Raw genomic sequence first — 14,667 nt, forward strand, 5'->3', positions numbered from 1 at the left:
TATTAGTTAAAATGTGAGCCTCTAAAAGACAATTAATGTCACTGCCTCATTACACACACACACACACACACACACACACACACACACACACACACACGCACGCACAGAGCCACACACATCTGAATATAACTGACAGCACCCTAAATAAATATAAACAAAGTTTAGAAGCGATAAGGTGCAACTGTAGATATGGAAATTTATTTAATATCCACCATGGGCTTGGAAATTTGAATCCTCATAATTCTGTAAGGTAGGTGACAGAGTATTTCAATTCTAAACAACAGTATCTGAACTAGAGAATCACTGTTCTAAGAAAAAAAATTGAAATTCACATACACCTTTTGTCAGACAGAGAAATGGGTAATCACCGCAGGCAAAGGCTAAGAAAAGATAAAAGAGAATTCACACTCAGGTGAAATAAAGTACTCCTGGTGTGGAATCTCCAGTAACCTTCCATCCGCCATCTGCTTGGTGTCCGGGCGAAGATGGTGAGCAAAGTACAACATGGAGAAGCCCTGTAACTTCACAACAGTGTCAAGAAGTAATTAAGACTACTGCCAGGCTCAGGAGATAGAAAAGTATCAAGAATACTTGGACAATGTTAAACTTTTGCGTTTCAAAAAAATAGAAGATCCTCGGGGCGCCCGGGTGGCTCCGTCGGTTGAGCGTCCGACTTTGGCTCAGGTCATGATCTCGTGGTCCGTGAGTCCGAGCCCCGCGTCGGGCTCTGTGCGGACAGCTCAGAGCCTGGAGCCAGCTTCGGATTCTGTGCCTCCCTCTCTCTCTGCCCCAGCCCACTCGTATTCTGTCTCTGTCTCTCTCAAAAATAAATAAACATTAAAAAAAAAATTACAAAAATAAAATAAAATAAATAGAAGATCCTCTAACATTTCAACAGAAATCACCATCCTCTGTTCTAAATCAGTTGTGATCATTAAAGTAAAACACGGTGGCCATATAGCCCAGAAACCCATGATCAAATTTTTTAAAGATATAAAAATATTAGAATACCACAAAACTGCATACATTGCCTAATAAAAGGAAATTAAACAGTAACATTTTGAGACAAAATACATTAATGGTACAAAAATAGTAGCAAATACATGCTCAGACTCAAAATATTTACAGTCCAGTGAGAAAAGGCAAACAGATAGAGAAGCTTAATATAAAACAGAATGAGATAAGTCTTAACACCAAGTATCATAGAAACAGTAAAAAAAAAAAAAAAAAAAAAAATTTTCTTTGAGGTGTTTAAGCAAGCATTCACAGAGAAGGTAGCATTTGAGTTAACTCTTGAAGGGAAAAGGAGGAAAGATTTTTTGTTTGTTTTTCAGATTTGGTTAATAATAGCACAAAATATAAAGATACAGAGAAGTGACAACATATTTCATGTTATATGAGGTATGAAAGATTCAAAATGATTAGAATTTAGGAAGTGTGGATGGTTAAAGAGAGATAGCCCTAGATAAGCAGAACAGATCCTGAAGGGATTTGAGAAAAATTATTCAGAAGATACACTTAGGGTTTATATAAACTATGTCAGTAGTGTTAAAAAAGGAAAGAAGAAGATACTGTAGAATTTTAAAGAATACAGACTACAGGCAGACAACATAGTAGAAAAATCTCAGATTTACAATTAAATAGACTTGAGCTAGGAACCCTAGCTCTATCACTTATTAACAACAAAATTTTGGGGGGTGCCTGGCTGGCTCAGTTGGCAGAGTGTGTGACTCTTGGTCTCTGGGTTGTGAGTTTGAGCCTCATGTTGGGTGTAGAGATTACTTAAAAAAATAATAATAATAAAACCTTTTAAAAAAAAAAGTAAGGTTTTTCTAAATTGCAACTTCCATTATTTGTCAATTGGGGATGATATGTCATTACTGTAGAACAGCCTTAATATGATGGCAAATACATTGCCCAATGTATTATGTGTCAATTAATGGGTAGCCAAACTTCAGCAGTTCCCTTCTTATACCAAATGGCAGAATGTGAGAGATGACCAGGAAGAAGTCAACACATGTTGCCTCAGTGACTGGGAAGATGAGGAAGTCATTTACTAAAGAAAAACCACATATTGAGGAGGGCATCTTTTGGGATGAACACTGGGTGTTGTATGGAAACCAATGTGACAATAGATTTCATATACTGAAACAAAATAAAAATAAAAAATAAAAAAAAGAAGAACCACAAAAGGATCCGCAGATTTGGAGAAGAGAAAAATGCACCGAGTTTTAGACATGCCAAATTTGCAGTGATAATGGGATACGTATCTACGTGCAAAGATAGAAAGCACAAAAAATCTGGGTCTTGAACTCAGTAGACGGTTCTAACAGAAATAAAATTTTAAGCGTACAAGGGAAAGCAAAAAACAAGCGAGCCAAGAAAAGGAGCTCACAAGGAACCACAGGTGAAACAAGAGTCAAGACTTCAAAGAGGAAAGAGTTTCAAAAACAGAGAGGTGGCCAGCAGTTCTAAGTGCTGGATCAAATGCTGTATTTGGTAATTAAGAAGATCTCTGACATTCTACGAGAGCAATTTCAGTGAAACTTGTAAAATGCCAAGTTGCAGATACTGAAGGAATAAATGGGTGGTAAAGACATCAGAGAAAAGAACAGAAGCTATTCTAAAGGTCCTCAAGGGGAAACTCCACAAACATAGTACAGAGACCTGATGTACGTCAAAAGAGCCACATGTAAAATAAATTTAGCCTCCATCAAGCTACAAAAAAAACCTAAGGAAAATTGTATCGTTGATTCTCTGACGAGCATGTTTTGTATTTATACATTTTTTTTTTTTGTATGAATGTATTAGAATGAAAGCATGAATCACTGTTTTATAAAAGTCGTGGGTTTGGTAAACAGGCTCTCTCATATCATGAGATTCTTGGTGAAAAAGAAATAAAAAGATTGCTAAGTGCTAAAAGATGGGGGATCATAGAGCTCTTGAAAGAAATCCAACACTGAAGAGAATAAATGCAATTATGAATGATTCAGGTGGAAACCTTCAGACTTCAGAGAAAGTTTCTGTTGCTGTTTTTGATTCAAGGTTTTTGTTGGTTACCTTTTGTTTTCAGAAATTGAAAAACTTCTAGAGGTGTTAGGTTAAGACCAAGAAATCAATGTAAAGATGTTTCCAGATCCAGACAGAAAAGTAACTAAGTGTCACTAAGAATCGGATGGAAAGGTGAGGAAAAAGGACTAACTTTACAAATACTGCAGTTATGCAGAGGCTACAGTCCATGTCCAGTATGCACAGTCTATGGATGCACTCTCACCTAAAACAAAGTTCCTCCTCAGAAGTCCAGTTAACTAGCTAGGTCATTAAATCAATCACAGCTCTAACACATTAGAGGGTATATCAGAGAGAGGGAAAGAGATTTTTAAAGTCTACAAACATGGGTGAAAATGCCCGCTTCTCTACTGGCTACTATTTAACCTTAATGTTACTTAGCTTCTCTGAAGATGTTTCTTCATTTAACAATAACATTTGCGTCCTAAACTGTGAGGAACACCAAAAGGGATGATTTATGTAAAGAGCTCACCACAGTGTCTGGCACAAGGTAACCATTTAAGAAACAACAGCTGTAACTACTAAAATGAAAGATAAATTAATATTTCTCTGACCGTAGGATTGAGAAGACCTAAGATTTAAAGGAAAGGAAACAGGAAAGATTAACGTATCTGGCTACGCATTTTTTGAGTAAAATTTTTTATGTGAACAAATAGAAAATGTTAAAAAGCATCATATAAAACTAAAACAAAAATGGTAAAAGAATGGATTTACATGAATTAGTTTTCTTCACACAACAAAAAGATAACCCCCCCCCCCCCCCGCCAAAAAAAAAGAAAAGAAAAGAAAAGAGGCTGACATGCTCCTTGCCCTGCATAAACACCACCAGGTGCCCAATGTAGGAACCCACAGATACAGTAATGGACACTAAGTGGGTATTTTTTAGTACTTCAACGTGTCACTGATACTGGGAGGAGGTACCGTCCTTCCGATGTTAGACCAAGCTAATAAGGCATTCCTCATGTCCTTAAAGGAAAAGAACTATCTGCAGCATAAAATAACAGTAGTATTTGAAATGTGAGATTCAGAGAACACCAATCTTTTGCACATTGAAAGGTTTGTCTACTATAACCCGTTTTTTTTTTTTAATTTTTTTTTTTTCAACGTTCATTTATTTTTGGGACAGAGAAAGACAGAGCATGAACGGGGGAGGGTCAGAGAGAGAGGGAGACACAGAATCGGAAACAGGCTCCAGGCTCTGAGCCATCAGCCCAGAGCCTGACGCGGGGCTCGAACTCACGGACCGCGAGATCGTGACCTGGCTGAAGTCGGACGCTTAACCGACTGCGCCACCCAGGCGCCCCAACTATAACCCGTTTTAACCAAACAGAAAGCATAATTCTAGCATACGCTCTTACAGCAACCTAACGGTGTTTGGAGCTGCGCTCGAAAGAGGTACCTCGAGACCGTCACTGGGATAAGACGGGCATATTCTGGAGAGGCCGAGTGGCTCTGCCCGTGCACGACCAGTATCACGCCCCACAGCCCGACGCCAACTCCACCTCCACTCGTCTCTGTTCTTGTCTAGTTAGGGTGCAATTTATTTCCAGACTTTCTTTTTAAAACTGAAAAATAATTCTAACCGTCAACATCGAATCTCTCTCCTACCAATCTCAAAGATAAAAATTCAACGAACTGTACTGCTATTCATTATTGCCAGATTCAAAACTCTCCAAGGAAATTTTGAGGATATTATCCTGGGGACCCTCCCCACCCCCCAAAACTTTTCCTTACCTTTAGGAAATACTATGAAAACTTCACTTGGGGCAAATGCTATGTTTCGCAATATTTTTGTAGTGACTTGTTTATTTCTATGCCCAAGGGAATATAGATATCGCTGTGGTATTAATACCGAACAGACCAAAGTATCGTGGAACCCCTTCATAACACAAAGTGGTGACAGAAATAAAACCGAGTTGTTAACTTTGTTGTATGTTTTCTGCATGTGGTGTATGTATGTGGGTTTACAGCCTCTGGGCTAGCAATGCATTAAAAATACCCCTGTATTCTGAAAGTTTGGGGAGAAGGATATTCGACTTCCACCTAGACTGCAGGTCTGATTAACAGGTCTGTATTATACCATTACCAGTGTCATTAAAGGAGAATATAATCATTATTATCCAAATTACAACTGAATATAATTCAAACCTTTCCCCTGGTACTTCAGAATCTTACTGAAAAGCTAACCTTTGTGATAAAATCCATTTTCATTATTCAGCAATGATAGACTGAAATGTGCCTGCCACAACTCTATGACAACATACTGTCGAAGCTGGTTTTAGAACCAACACGTAACAAGTCATTTACATACAAGTTTTATTTAGTAGTAAAAAATGTACAGAAAAACAACATATGAAGCTTCCTGTTATTGAGATTGCAAATAAATGAGACTTCTATGATAAATTTTATAACGACTTTTGAATACAGTACCCTGAATAACTGTGTATGAAATATAATTTGAACTCATAACTTAACAAAATCCAAAAGGGAAAAACTAAATTTAATAAAAGAATAGGAAAATAACTACAAGCAGAGAAAGCTCAAAAGCCACCACAGAAAATCAATGAATTGGTTAACGGGCCACTAAACTTACTTCGATTTAAAAAAAAAAAAAAAAAAAAAATCACCTCAGGATATCAACTAAGCCATCCAACCTTCACACCCACCACCCACACAGACACAGAAAGCAGCCAAGATATTCACTTTCAAAAAATGTCTAATAAAATTATTTTTACCTGTAAATTGTTTTCTGTGACTCTGTTCCACCAAACCATATTGATGGGTACTCCTGATTTACACCTGTCAGCAAGGCAGCCAATAGGGTTCTTTGCTTTTCGTGCCTTTGATCCCATCGGAACTAGCCTCTCCTCCAGCATCCCCAGGCGATACTTCCTTGGCTAGGAAAAAGAAGGAAAGAAACCAGGCCACTCCTAACATCCCCCACACTAATCTAAACTAACATAACTAACATATAGAGGATAGCAGGAATGGTGGAATAGGAAACAAGCAAAATTTCTAAGATACTCCCTCTAACGTCCCTATCACCACCCACCATTTCCCACCCCCACCCCCAATACACACCTCCAAAATAACCCACAGTCCTAACAGGCTGAACAACAATATGATATAAAGCAACAACTGTTGTAGAGATATACATTATAATCCCATTTTACCCAACTTTAATGAATAGAAATTACCAGCAAAGTTAAATGCTCTACACAATTTTTTCCACTGGCACTTACCTATTCTCACTGCAATATGAAGAAATGCTTCAAGGGCACAAAATACAGGTAAAAATATTCTCCAGACTCTTATCTTTTTCTGCTCCCCATTTTGCTACCTTATTTCCTACTGAGGAATTGCCCCCACTTCAAAGCAGCAGCTAATTCCTAAGAAATAGATTTGTTTTGAATTGATTGTTTTAATTTTTAAAATTCTATGCAGGTTAAAGTACAAGTCATTATGTCTGAAGTGGGCATTCAACTTAAGGTACTCAATGAAATCATCTCAAAAATTTTTTAAAAAATACACACATTTCTTGGGACTTATAAATACCAGTAATGTGAACAGACTGATAACTGAATAGCTTGTCCAATAAAAGCATAAATTCATTGGCAAACATTGTCATAAAGTTAGCAAACAATCTTAATAGTAGTTGGCGGGGCTTTTTTATACGTGAAAGTTAATGGTAGTTGTCACCATCTTACCTCTAAATTTGCACTAAATTACATCTCAAGGGAATTTGTGTGTGTGTGTGTGTGTGTGTGTGTGTGTATATTTTTTTTTTTTTTTGTATACATATTTTTCCCTTTAAGGAATGCTGGTATATTCTTAGGGAAGGTGACTAATTTAAGCCTGAAAGAAGAAAATCTATGTTTACTCACTGTTCTGTCGTAAGTCTGCTGAAGCAAATAGTTACAATTAACTTTCTTCAGAAAAAGTGTCATGGCCAAATACATAACATATAATTTTGGCTAGTAGAGACAACCAATTTGAAGAAAACACTTGATTTCTAAATTTCAAAGTAACCTTGCAAATAACGCCTATGGGAATTATTCTATGCAAATTAGATTATAACTACAGAGATGGGCCTTTGCCAGTGGTCTTTGATTTAAGGGGAAAAAAAGTAAACTTGCATAAGAAAGACAACTAAACTACCTACCAACCCAATAATTATAGCAGTGGATAAGTGTTTCATGAGGCTAACACATTTCCACCTCTATGCAATCTCACACCAATTCAATTACCCTTCGTGTCTACAGCACAAGCAACTTCTGTGGATGAAAATAAAAATGTACTCATCAGAACAATATTATAAATGAAAGAATTTTAAAGGAACTTATTTCTAGTAACACAGCTCACAACTGTAAGGCTTTGATATGCAGCAAAAATACTGTCACCTTAATTAAGCTTTCACTAACTTAAAACTTCTATTTTAGAAAATGTCTGGCCTAAAGATTATCCTAATTATCAAAAAAGTTCAACACATCAAAGAATATTTACTTAAACAAAATCACAACCTATCAGATAGGATTTACACAAGGCACCTAAATTCCGGGCACATATTTCAAATTCAGACTTGCTTTTGAGCTGGTTATTACAATTGGTGCAATTTATTTCCTTATACCGGTGTACTAAGCAACATAGAAAAAAAGTATTTAAATAAATCCAAAGTAGCATTCTCCCTTCCCAACAGGTCTCCTTCTGTTTCTTATTTTTCCGAAGAGGAATCCATCACTTCTCTCCCCACCCCAACCCTCAAAAACCTGTAATTACCCTAACACCCTTCCCTCTTGAATAGAAGAGATCCCCAAAAATGTGCCAGTACAGATTTAAGTTTCTCCAATAAGTAGCAAGAGATTAAAACTTAACCTGAAAGTAAAACCTTCTACGTGATACTGAATGAAAAGACTTACGGTATCAGTACCATTTAAATTATCATGAGAAGCAAAAGAAGACAAAATGATATCTGAAAAGGGATGGCAGCCATAGAAAGCACGAGGGTGAGGAGAAAAGACCACATGTAGAAGTCTCACTGCACAGGACATAAATTATAGTAAAATCTCATCTGTAAGCTAATTCCCAAATTATCTTGACTATCATATATCCCTTGAAGAACACGCATTTCCAACTAAACATCTAAGAGATCTTTTTGTATCAGGACCTGTTCTAAATACTTGGAATACAATGATGAATAAAACACAAACCTTTCCCTCAAAGAGGATATAATGTGGTAGGTAACAAAGTCATGCAAACAGAACATACTGACTGTGATATAATAAATGCATATATAATAAATAAGGTACCAACAGGGCAGAGACAAAGGGTTCACAGAGAAGGCAAAAGCCTGAGCAGTTCTGAAGAAGTTAAGTGGACCCAGATGGAAAGGGGGAGGGTAGAGGGAGGGGGGAGAGGAGGGGGGAGGGGGAGGGGAGGGAGGAGGGGGAGGGGGAGGGGAGGGGGGAGGGGAGCGGGGGGGGGAAGGGGGAGGGGAGGGGGAGAGGAGGGGGGAGGGGGAGAGGGCGCGTGCGCCACTGTAGGCCAGAAGAAAGGTGTACGTAGGCCCATAGACGCATACAGGCACTGTGGTATCAAGGGCAAACCGCAAGTATTAAGTCTACCAGGAGAGCAGAGGGCCAACCAACCTCCAAGAACAAAAGATGAAGCTTCAAAGCAATAAAAAAAAAAAAAAAAAACCGTTCCTATCCCGTCCCAAGGACTTCAGACTTCATTCCATGGGCAACGGGAACTCGTGAAAGCTTCCAATGGAACATTACACTGGCAACGGGCAGACCCACGGTGGACTGTGGCGGCAATCCGGGTTAGGGTTGCTCAGCCCCCGCTCACCGACAGGGCTGGCGGCCGTGGAGGCCGCCCTGGGCACCGCAGCACGTTTCGGCAGCATCCCCCGCCTCTCGCCTCTGGAAGCCAGTGGCCCCACAGGTCCAACTGTGACAACCCAGAAAGATCTCCAGTGTTCCCTGGGAGCAGGGGCACAAAACTGCCCCCATTTGAGAATCGCTGGTGATTCTCCAGGATGTGAACTCAAGGGAACTGAAGTGGGAACGAAGCTAATTACGGCCTGGGTGGGAAGAGACATGCTGGGCTAAGAACTGCTATCGGTGACTCACTGAAAGTGGGGGCTAAGGAGACCGGAGAAGTCAAATCGAAGATAAGGAAATAAAAGGGGGTGAAGAAAATTTTACGGGAAATGCTTATTAATCCCTAAAGTTATTCCCCTAACATTCTGAGTTCTGTAAGATCCAAACCCTCCCCTCCAGAGCAAACAAAAGCCCTCTTCCCTCTCCTAGACCGATCTTGAGAACGTCGATAGTCAACAAAAGCAGTAAAGGGCACTGCTGACCCTCCGTGCTTGATAGCCTCGCCCTCCGTGGAGTTCTACTTACAGAATGGAAGTATTTTTAAGTGTCCTGTCCTATCAGTAAATCACCAGCTTTTCTGCCCCACCTCCTACCAAGTCCACACCGTACATCAAAATTCCCAATCTCTTTCTGTTCCTGTGGTAAAATATCCTGAAAGTGTTCCTCCCCCTCTCCCTCTCTCTAGAGTTACACAATCCCTGCTTTAAAATCTCAAGATTCACTACAACAGTGAACGATTTTTATCATTCTTCACAAAATCTAAATAAACAGTACGGTAAGAGTAGATGAAAATAGTTTTACTCATTTGATTAGGCATTTTAAAAAAACACACTGGCTTCAACAAAAGTATTCAAGGATCCTTTTGTGTTCAAACTGTAAGGAACCTATGAATTTTCTGGAAATGTTATTAAAATAAAAATTCTGCTTCAGTGGACCTCGAGCGAAGGCTGAGACCGCATTTCTAAAAGGCTCCCACAACTACTAGTACTCTCCTGCTCTGGTGACCACACTTTGGGAGGAGTAAAGTTCTAGAGAATATTACAGAAAAGACCTAGAGAAAAAACAACGAACGGTCCAGACAGAAACTGAGGCCACTCCCGGAAATAGCAAGAGTTCAACAGAGTTTGACCTACATACTTCGAGACCATTACTCATATGCCCTGCAGAAGTTTTTCAATGCTGGCTCTTCGAAATTTCATGACCTAGTCCATAAAAGCCCTTTCCAACGGTTTAAGACTAAAGGAAATCCTCCTTTGCTCCTTACACATGAGGGACGTCTCCGTATCAAAAGAAAGAATAGTAAAAGCTAATTTTTACGACTCTTTGAGTTCAAAAGCCTAACTGCACACACTTTTTTTTAGTCATTCACTCACTCAACATTTCAGCATAACACTCTTTGCTCTTCTTCCAATAAATACAAAGCTGAGATCTATTCTCTTCCCCTAAAAAACTTCACAGTCTAGCCAAAGAAAAATCTATAAATACCACTGCATGTATAGAAAATGTAGTTAAAGACACTAAGTAACAGACCAATTTTTCAGTGCACAATTCTTCTGGTACAACTGCAAAACAGCAATGCTTTAACAATGCTTCCTATTACTAGCCATATGTTGTTATATATCATTAACTAATTAGTGATAAACTATAGAAATCAAGTTGTTACCATAGTACAAAAAGTTTCCAACACCCTGAATTTTAAGAAACCCTTTCGAACATCAAAAACATTCACTATTTGTACCTCTAAAACAACGAGTGATGATTTAAAGTATTATGAATGCCACTTTTAAATGGTTTGCATTTTATTAGTCACAACTTCTTCAGGTAACTTAGAAAATAGTAGTGTGTGTGTGTGTATATATATATATAAACTATCTCCATTCAGATAATACTTAGTAACTATATTAATTCCCATTACCTTTTACTATAATAACTCAGCAACCTACCTCCTGCCACTCCTGAGGGTCTCAGGTCCACTAATAGAAACCTCTGCTCTAGAACTGACTACATATTTATTTGAAAATAAACCTGCATTTTTTAAATTTATTTATTTATTTTTAATATAACCTCTTCTAAAGGCACCTGGCTGTCTCAGTCAGAAGAACATGTGCCTCTTGATCTCAGGGCCGGGAGTTTGACCCCCACATTAGGTGCAGAGATTATTTAAATAAATAAAAATAAAACTTGAAAAACAAAAAGCCTCTTCAGGAGTGCCCGGGTGGCTTAGCTGGTTAAGAGTCCAACTTCGGCTCAGGTCATGATCTCACGGTTCGTGAGTTCGAGCCCCAAGTCAGGCTCTGTGCTGACAGCTCAGAGCCTGAAGCCTGCTTCGGATTCTGTGTGTGTGTGTGTCTCTCTCTCTCTGTCCCTTCCCTGCTCACTTCTCTCTCTCTCTCTCTCAAAAATAAATAAACATTAAAAACATTTTTTTAATAAAATAAAAACAAAACCTCTTCCAGCTCACAGCTGTCGTCTCTAAATTAATGAAATGTCCTAATATTTTAGCATATTTGTAATTATGAGAAGTAAATTGGAAATTATAATTTCATTAACGATTGGTGGGTAATCTAAACTCACTGGGAATAAATAGACCCCCAAATTGACTAAAACCATTTGAATTTTTTAAATCAAATACATTAACTAATTTCCATATAATCATCAAGACAGGGAACTACCTCTACCTAATTTACTATGTGGATTTTAAAGGCTCCTACACCTAATTAATTTAGAATAGTAAATCCAGACCTACAAACCACTGCAGCATGGGCTCCAATCATCTTCCCCGTAAGGCACTTAAAAAATCAAAAACAGAGTAAGCCAGCTTCAAAGATTATGTTGTATTTTGTCCCACCATTCGTTATAATTGTGGGCTATTTGTGAAAACATACTAGGTTCCTTAAGTTTTCATTGTTCAAATAAAACCAAGAGTAGGACGCAATGGGCAAGCGAGTCCACTAAAAAACAGACCCACTGTTAGAGACTCGGGGGCAGGAAAACATCTATAAATGAAAAAGCCCTTTTAATTTGCGAAGTCAATGTACAGGATAACAGGATGAAAACAGGATGCCCTAAGTTGTATCAAATACAGCAAAACAGGATTTACATACACACACAAACATATTTTTAGGCTCTACCATGAGTAGTCCCCCAATATTCTATGCATATGTTTAAGGAAGCTTACAAAGCGGTTATTCCTTCTGTTCTTAAAACCTCCAGATTGTAACGGAGTTCTACGCCAACAAAAGCAAGACCAGTGGAGTACTTCTGCTAAGCAAGGCTACATTTAATTTCTAAAGAACTGGAACACCAAACTGCAACTTCTTTTATTCTTCTGGTTTAGAATGGAACTGAATATAAAACGTAGAGAAAGAAAATACCGTGCCCAAGTTATTTTAAGTGAATCTGAGGAAAGGTGTTTTCCTCTAAGTCATGAAAGTTATTTCCACAAGAAACTATCAACTGTAATCATTTTATAACTGTAATCAAGTTTTACAATGTATTCCAGTACTTTATCAAAAGTACCCATGATGCTAAACGCCTGATCACTCATTAGCAGAAGGTTCCCTTTTTATTTATTTACATTTGTCCCCTGGCTTCAATCTTGAAATGAAGCAGAGTATCCTCAGAGATGCTCTTTACTAGATAGAACTGAACCTAAATTAAAGCAGTGGTTACTCAAAAGTAATCTCACACACATTCAGAAACAGATACACACGTTTTAGAACTACAGAATCATAAGCAACAGAAGACTGGAACAACAACTACCACGTGGCAAGCACAAGGCACTACGCCAAGCACTTTATACCCATTAACGTATTTCATGCTCACAACTCTGTGAGACCAGCACAACCGTAAAGCCCGCTCCACCGATGAGAAAAGTGAGGCTATCCGAGGTTAAAATAACTCACCTATAATCCCACAACTAACGTAAGGTCGGGCTCCAGAGTTTGCACTCGTAACTGTGATATTCTGCCTCCAATTTGAAGAAACCTGTTCCATATTCCTTAACATATTTCAATCTTAACCTTATTCTAGCTAATCCTAAAATAGCCAAATACAAACTCCCGAATGAATCAATCTCTGAATCTACCTGGCATGGACGGGATCGATGAGAAACAAGAGCTACAGAGGCTCCATTCAAAGAAATAAAATTAAGCAGCTCCCTCTCCCCATTTCCAAAATGCAGGGGAAAACATCCTGGGAATTAAACAGAGTTGGGGAGGGGCGCCCGGGTGGCTCAGTTTCTGACTTCGGCTCAGGTCACGATCTTGCGGTTCGTGAGTTCGAGCCCCACGTCGGGCTCTGTGCTGACAGCTCGGAGCCTGGAGCCTGCTTCGGATTCGGTGTCTCCCTCTCTCTCTCAAAAATAAACAAACATTTAAGAAAAAAACAGAGTTGGGGGAAATTATGCACTTTGGGTTCAATTTAGCTAAAACTTAGGCTAGCATGTTTGTGGATGGGAGTTCTAAACTCACCTTTACTAATTCATTACTGACCCCGACTTTGTAGAAAATAGAGATGAACCACCAGCAATGTCAAGCGGCTGAAATCAGCTACTTCACTTTGTAAACACAATGACCAGAGCAGAGTAAAAAGAAGCCAACCACATAATCTCAGAATGAGCTACTAGTTCCCAAGTCCAGATAGACAATGCACCATGGCTTTACCCAACTATCATTACTGGGTTAAGAACTAACTCAAAACGCCCAAAGCTAAACCAAGAGAATGACTACAGCCCAAGAGTATTACACACTGTATATAAAAGGCACGTTGCCTCAGTTCACATGTTTAAATACGGTATAAAAGTGTCAAACATCAAACCACCACTCACCTCTTAAAAAAACAAAAAGAAACCAAACAAAACAAAAACAACCTCCAAAACGCAAATCTGCCACGAGATCTTTTATAATCCATCGGTAGAACAAAATTTCCTTGCGGTCATAAATTTGGAAGATTCTTTCTTGCCTCAACAACAAAGGCCAAGTGGTCACTGCCCACAACATACCAATTAAACTGAAGTACAGAAAGTAGTACATGGTTGAACTCCTAATTTGTCACAACAAAATTTAATCTGTGCTTTCCAAAGCATATCTTTATCTCAACACAATCCTGGAAGTCAACCTGGAGTATTCTTTATTTTGCAGGAAAACAAAATTAACTCTTTCAAAACTGAGTCCTTTCCTGTAAGAACTATCATATTTCTAAACAAGTTTGAGTCTAATCTTATTTACACAGCATTTTAAAGAAAAGAATAAACTAAGACTGGAGGTAAAAACAATAGGAAAAATGTCACATTTAAATCTGACAATTAAAATGCAGAGAAGATGAAGAACATATCCATTTGCTAAGGAACGTTAACTACTATAGATCATTAGCAATAAAACGACAATACATTAAAATTACAAGAAAACATCGACAATCCCTTCAATTGAAAATCACTGACTCGGCATACAGGGAATTACCATGTTATTTTAACCGAAATGAGCTTAATATTTTGTTCTTTTTAAATGTACTTAGTAAGGGATAATCAGAGTCTGTGTGACATTTCAAAAGTGACAGCGTAAATCACTTGTGAAATTCAAGACCAAAAACAAAATGGGAGACTGAAACATCCACTAGAAGAGGCCTAAACCTCTAACATACATAGAGCTTACAACGAATTTAAAAAGAATAGCCTAATAGAAAAACGAACCAAGGACATTAAAGAAACACCAATGAC

At 38.4% G+C, this 14,667-nt stretch overlaps 1 protein-coding gene across 5 annotated transcripts in view; it reads right to left on the reverse strand.

Moving 5' to 3' along the window:
* Positions 1 to 14,667, reverse strand: part of PAN3 (poly(A) specific ribonuclease subunit PAN3) — a 134,843-nt gene that overhangs the window by 91,443 nt on the left and 28,733 nt on the right. For 3 of the 5 annotated variants that reach the window (XM_086714582.1, XM_086714574.1, XM_086714562.1), the window contains exon 5: positions 5,805 to 5,966. The exons of the other annotated variants lie outside the window; for them this stretch is intronic. In XM_086714582.1, the coding sequence (XP_086570708.1) occupies positions 5,805 to 5,966 (162 nt within the window). The remainder of the gene's footprint in view (positions 1 to 5,804; positions 5,967 to 14,667) is intronic. 5 annotated transcript variants of the gene reach the window in all.

This window comes from Puma concolor, chromosome A1 (assembly GCF_028749965.1).
Source record: "Puma concolor isolate L17-30 chromosome A1, mPumCon1.1.hap2, whole genome shotgun sequence".
NCBI classification, from domain to species: Eukaryota; Metazoa; Chordata; class Mammalia; order Carnivora; family Felidae; genus Puma; species Puma concolor.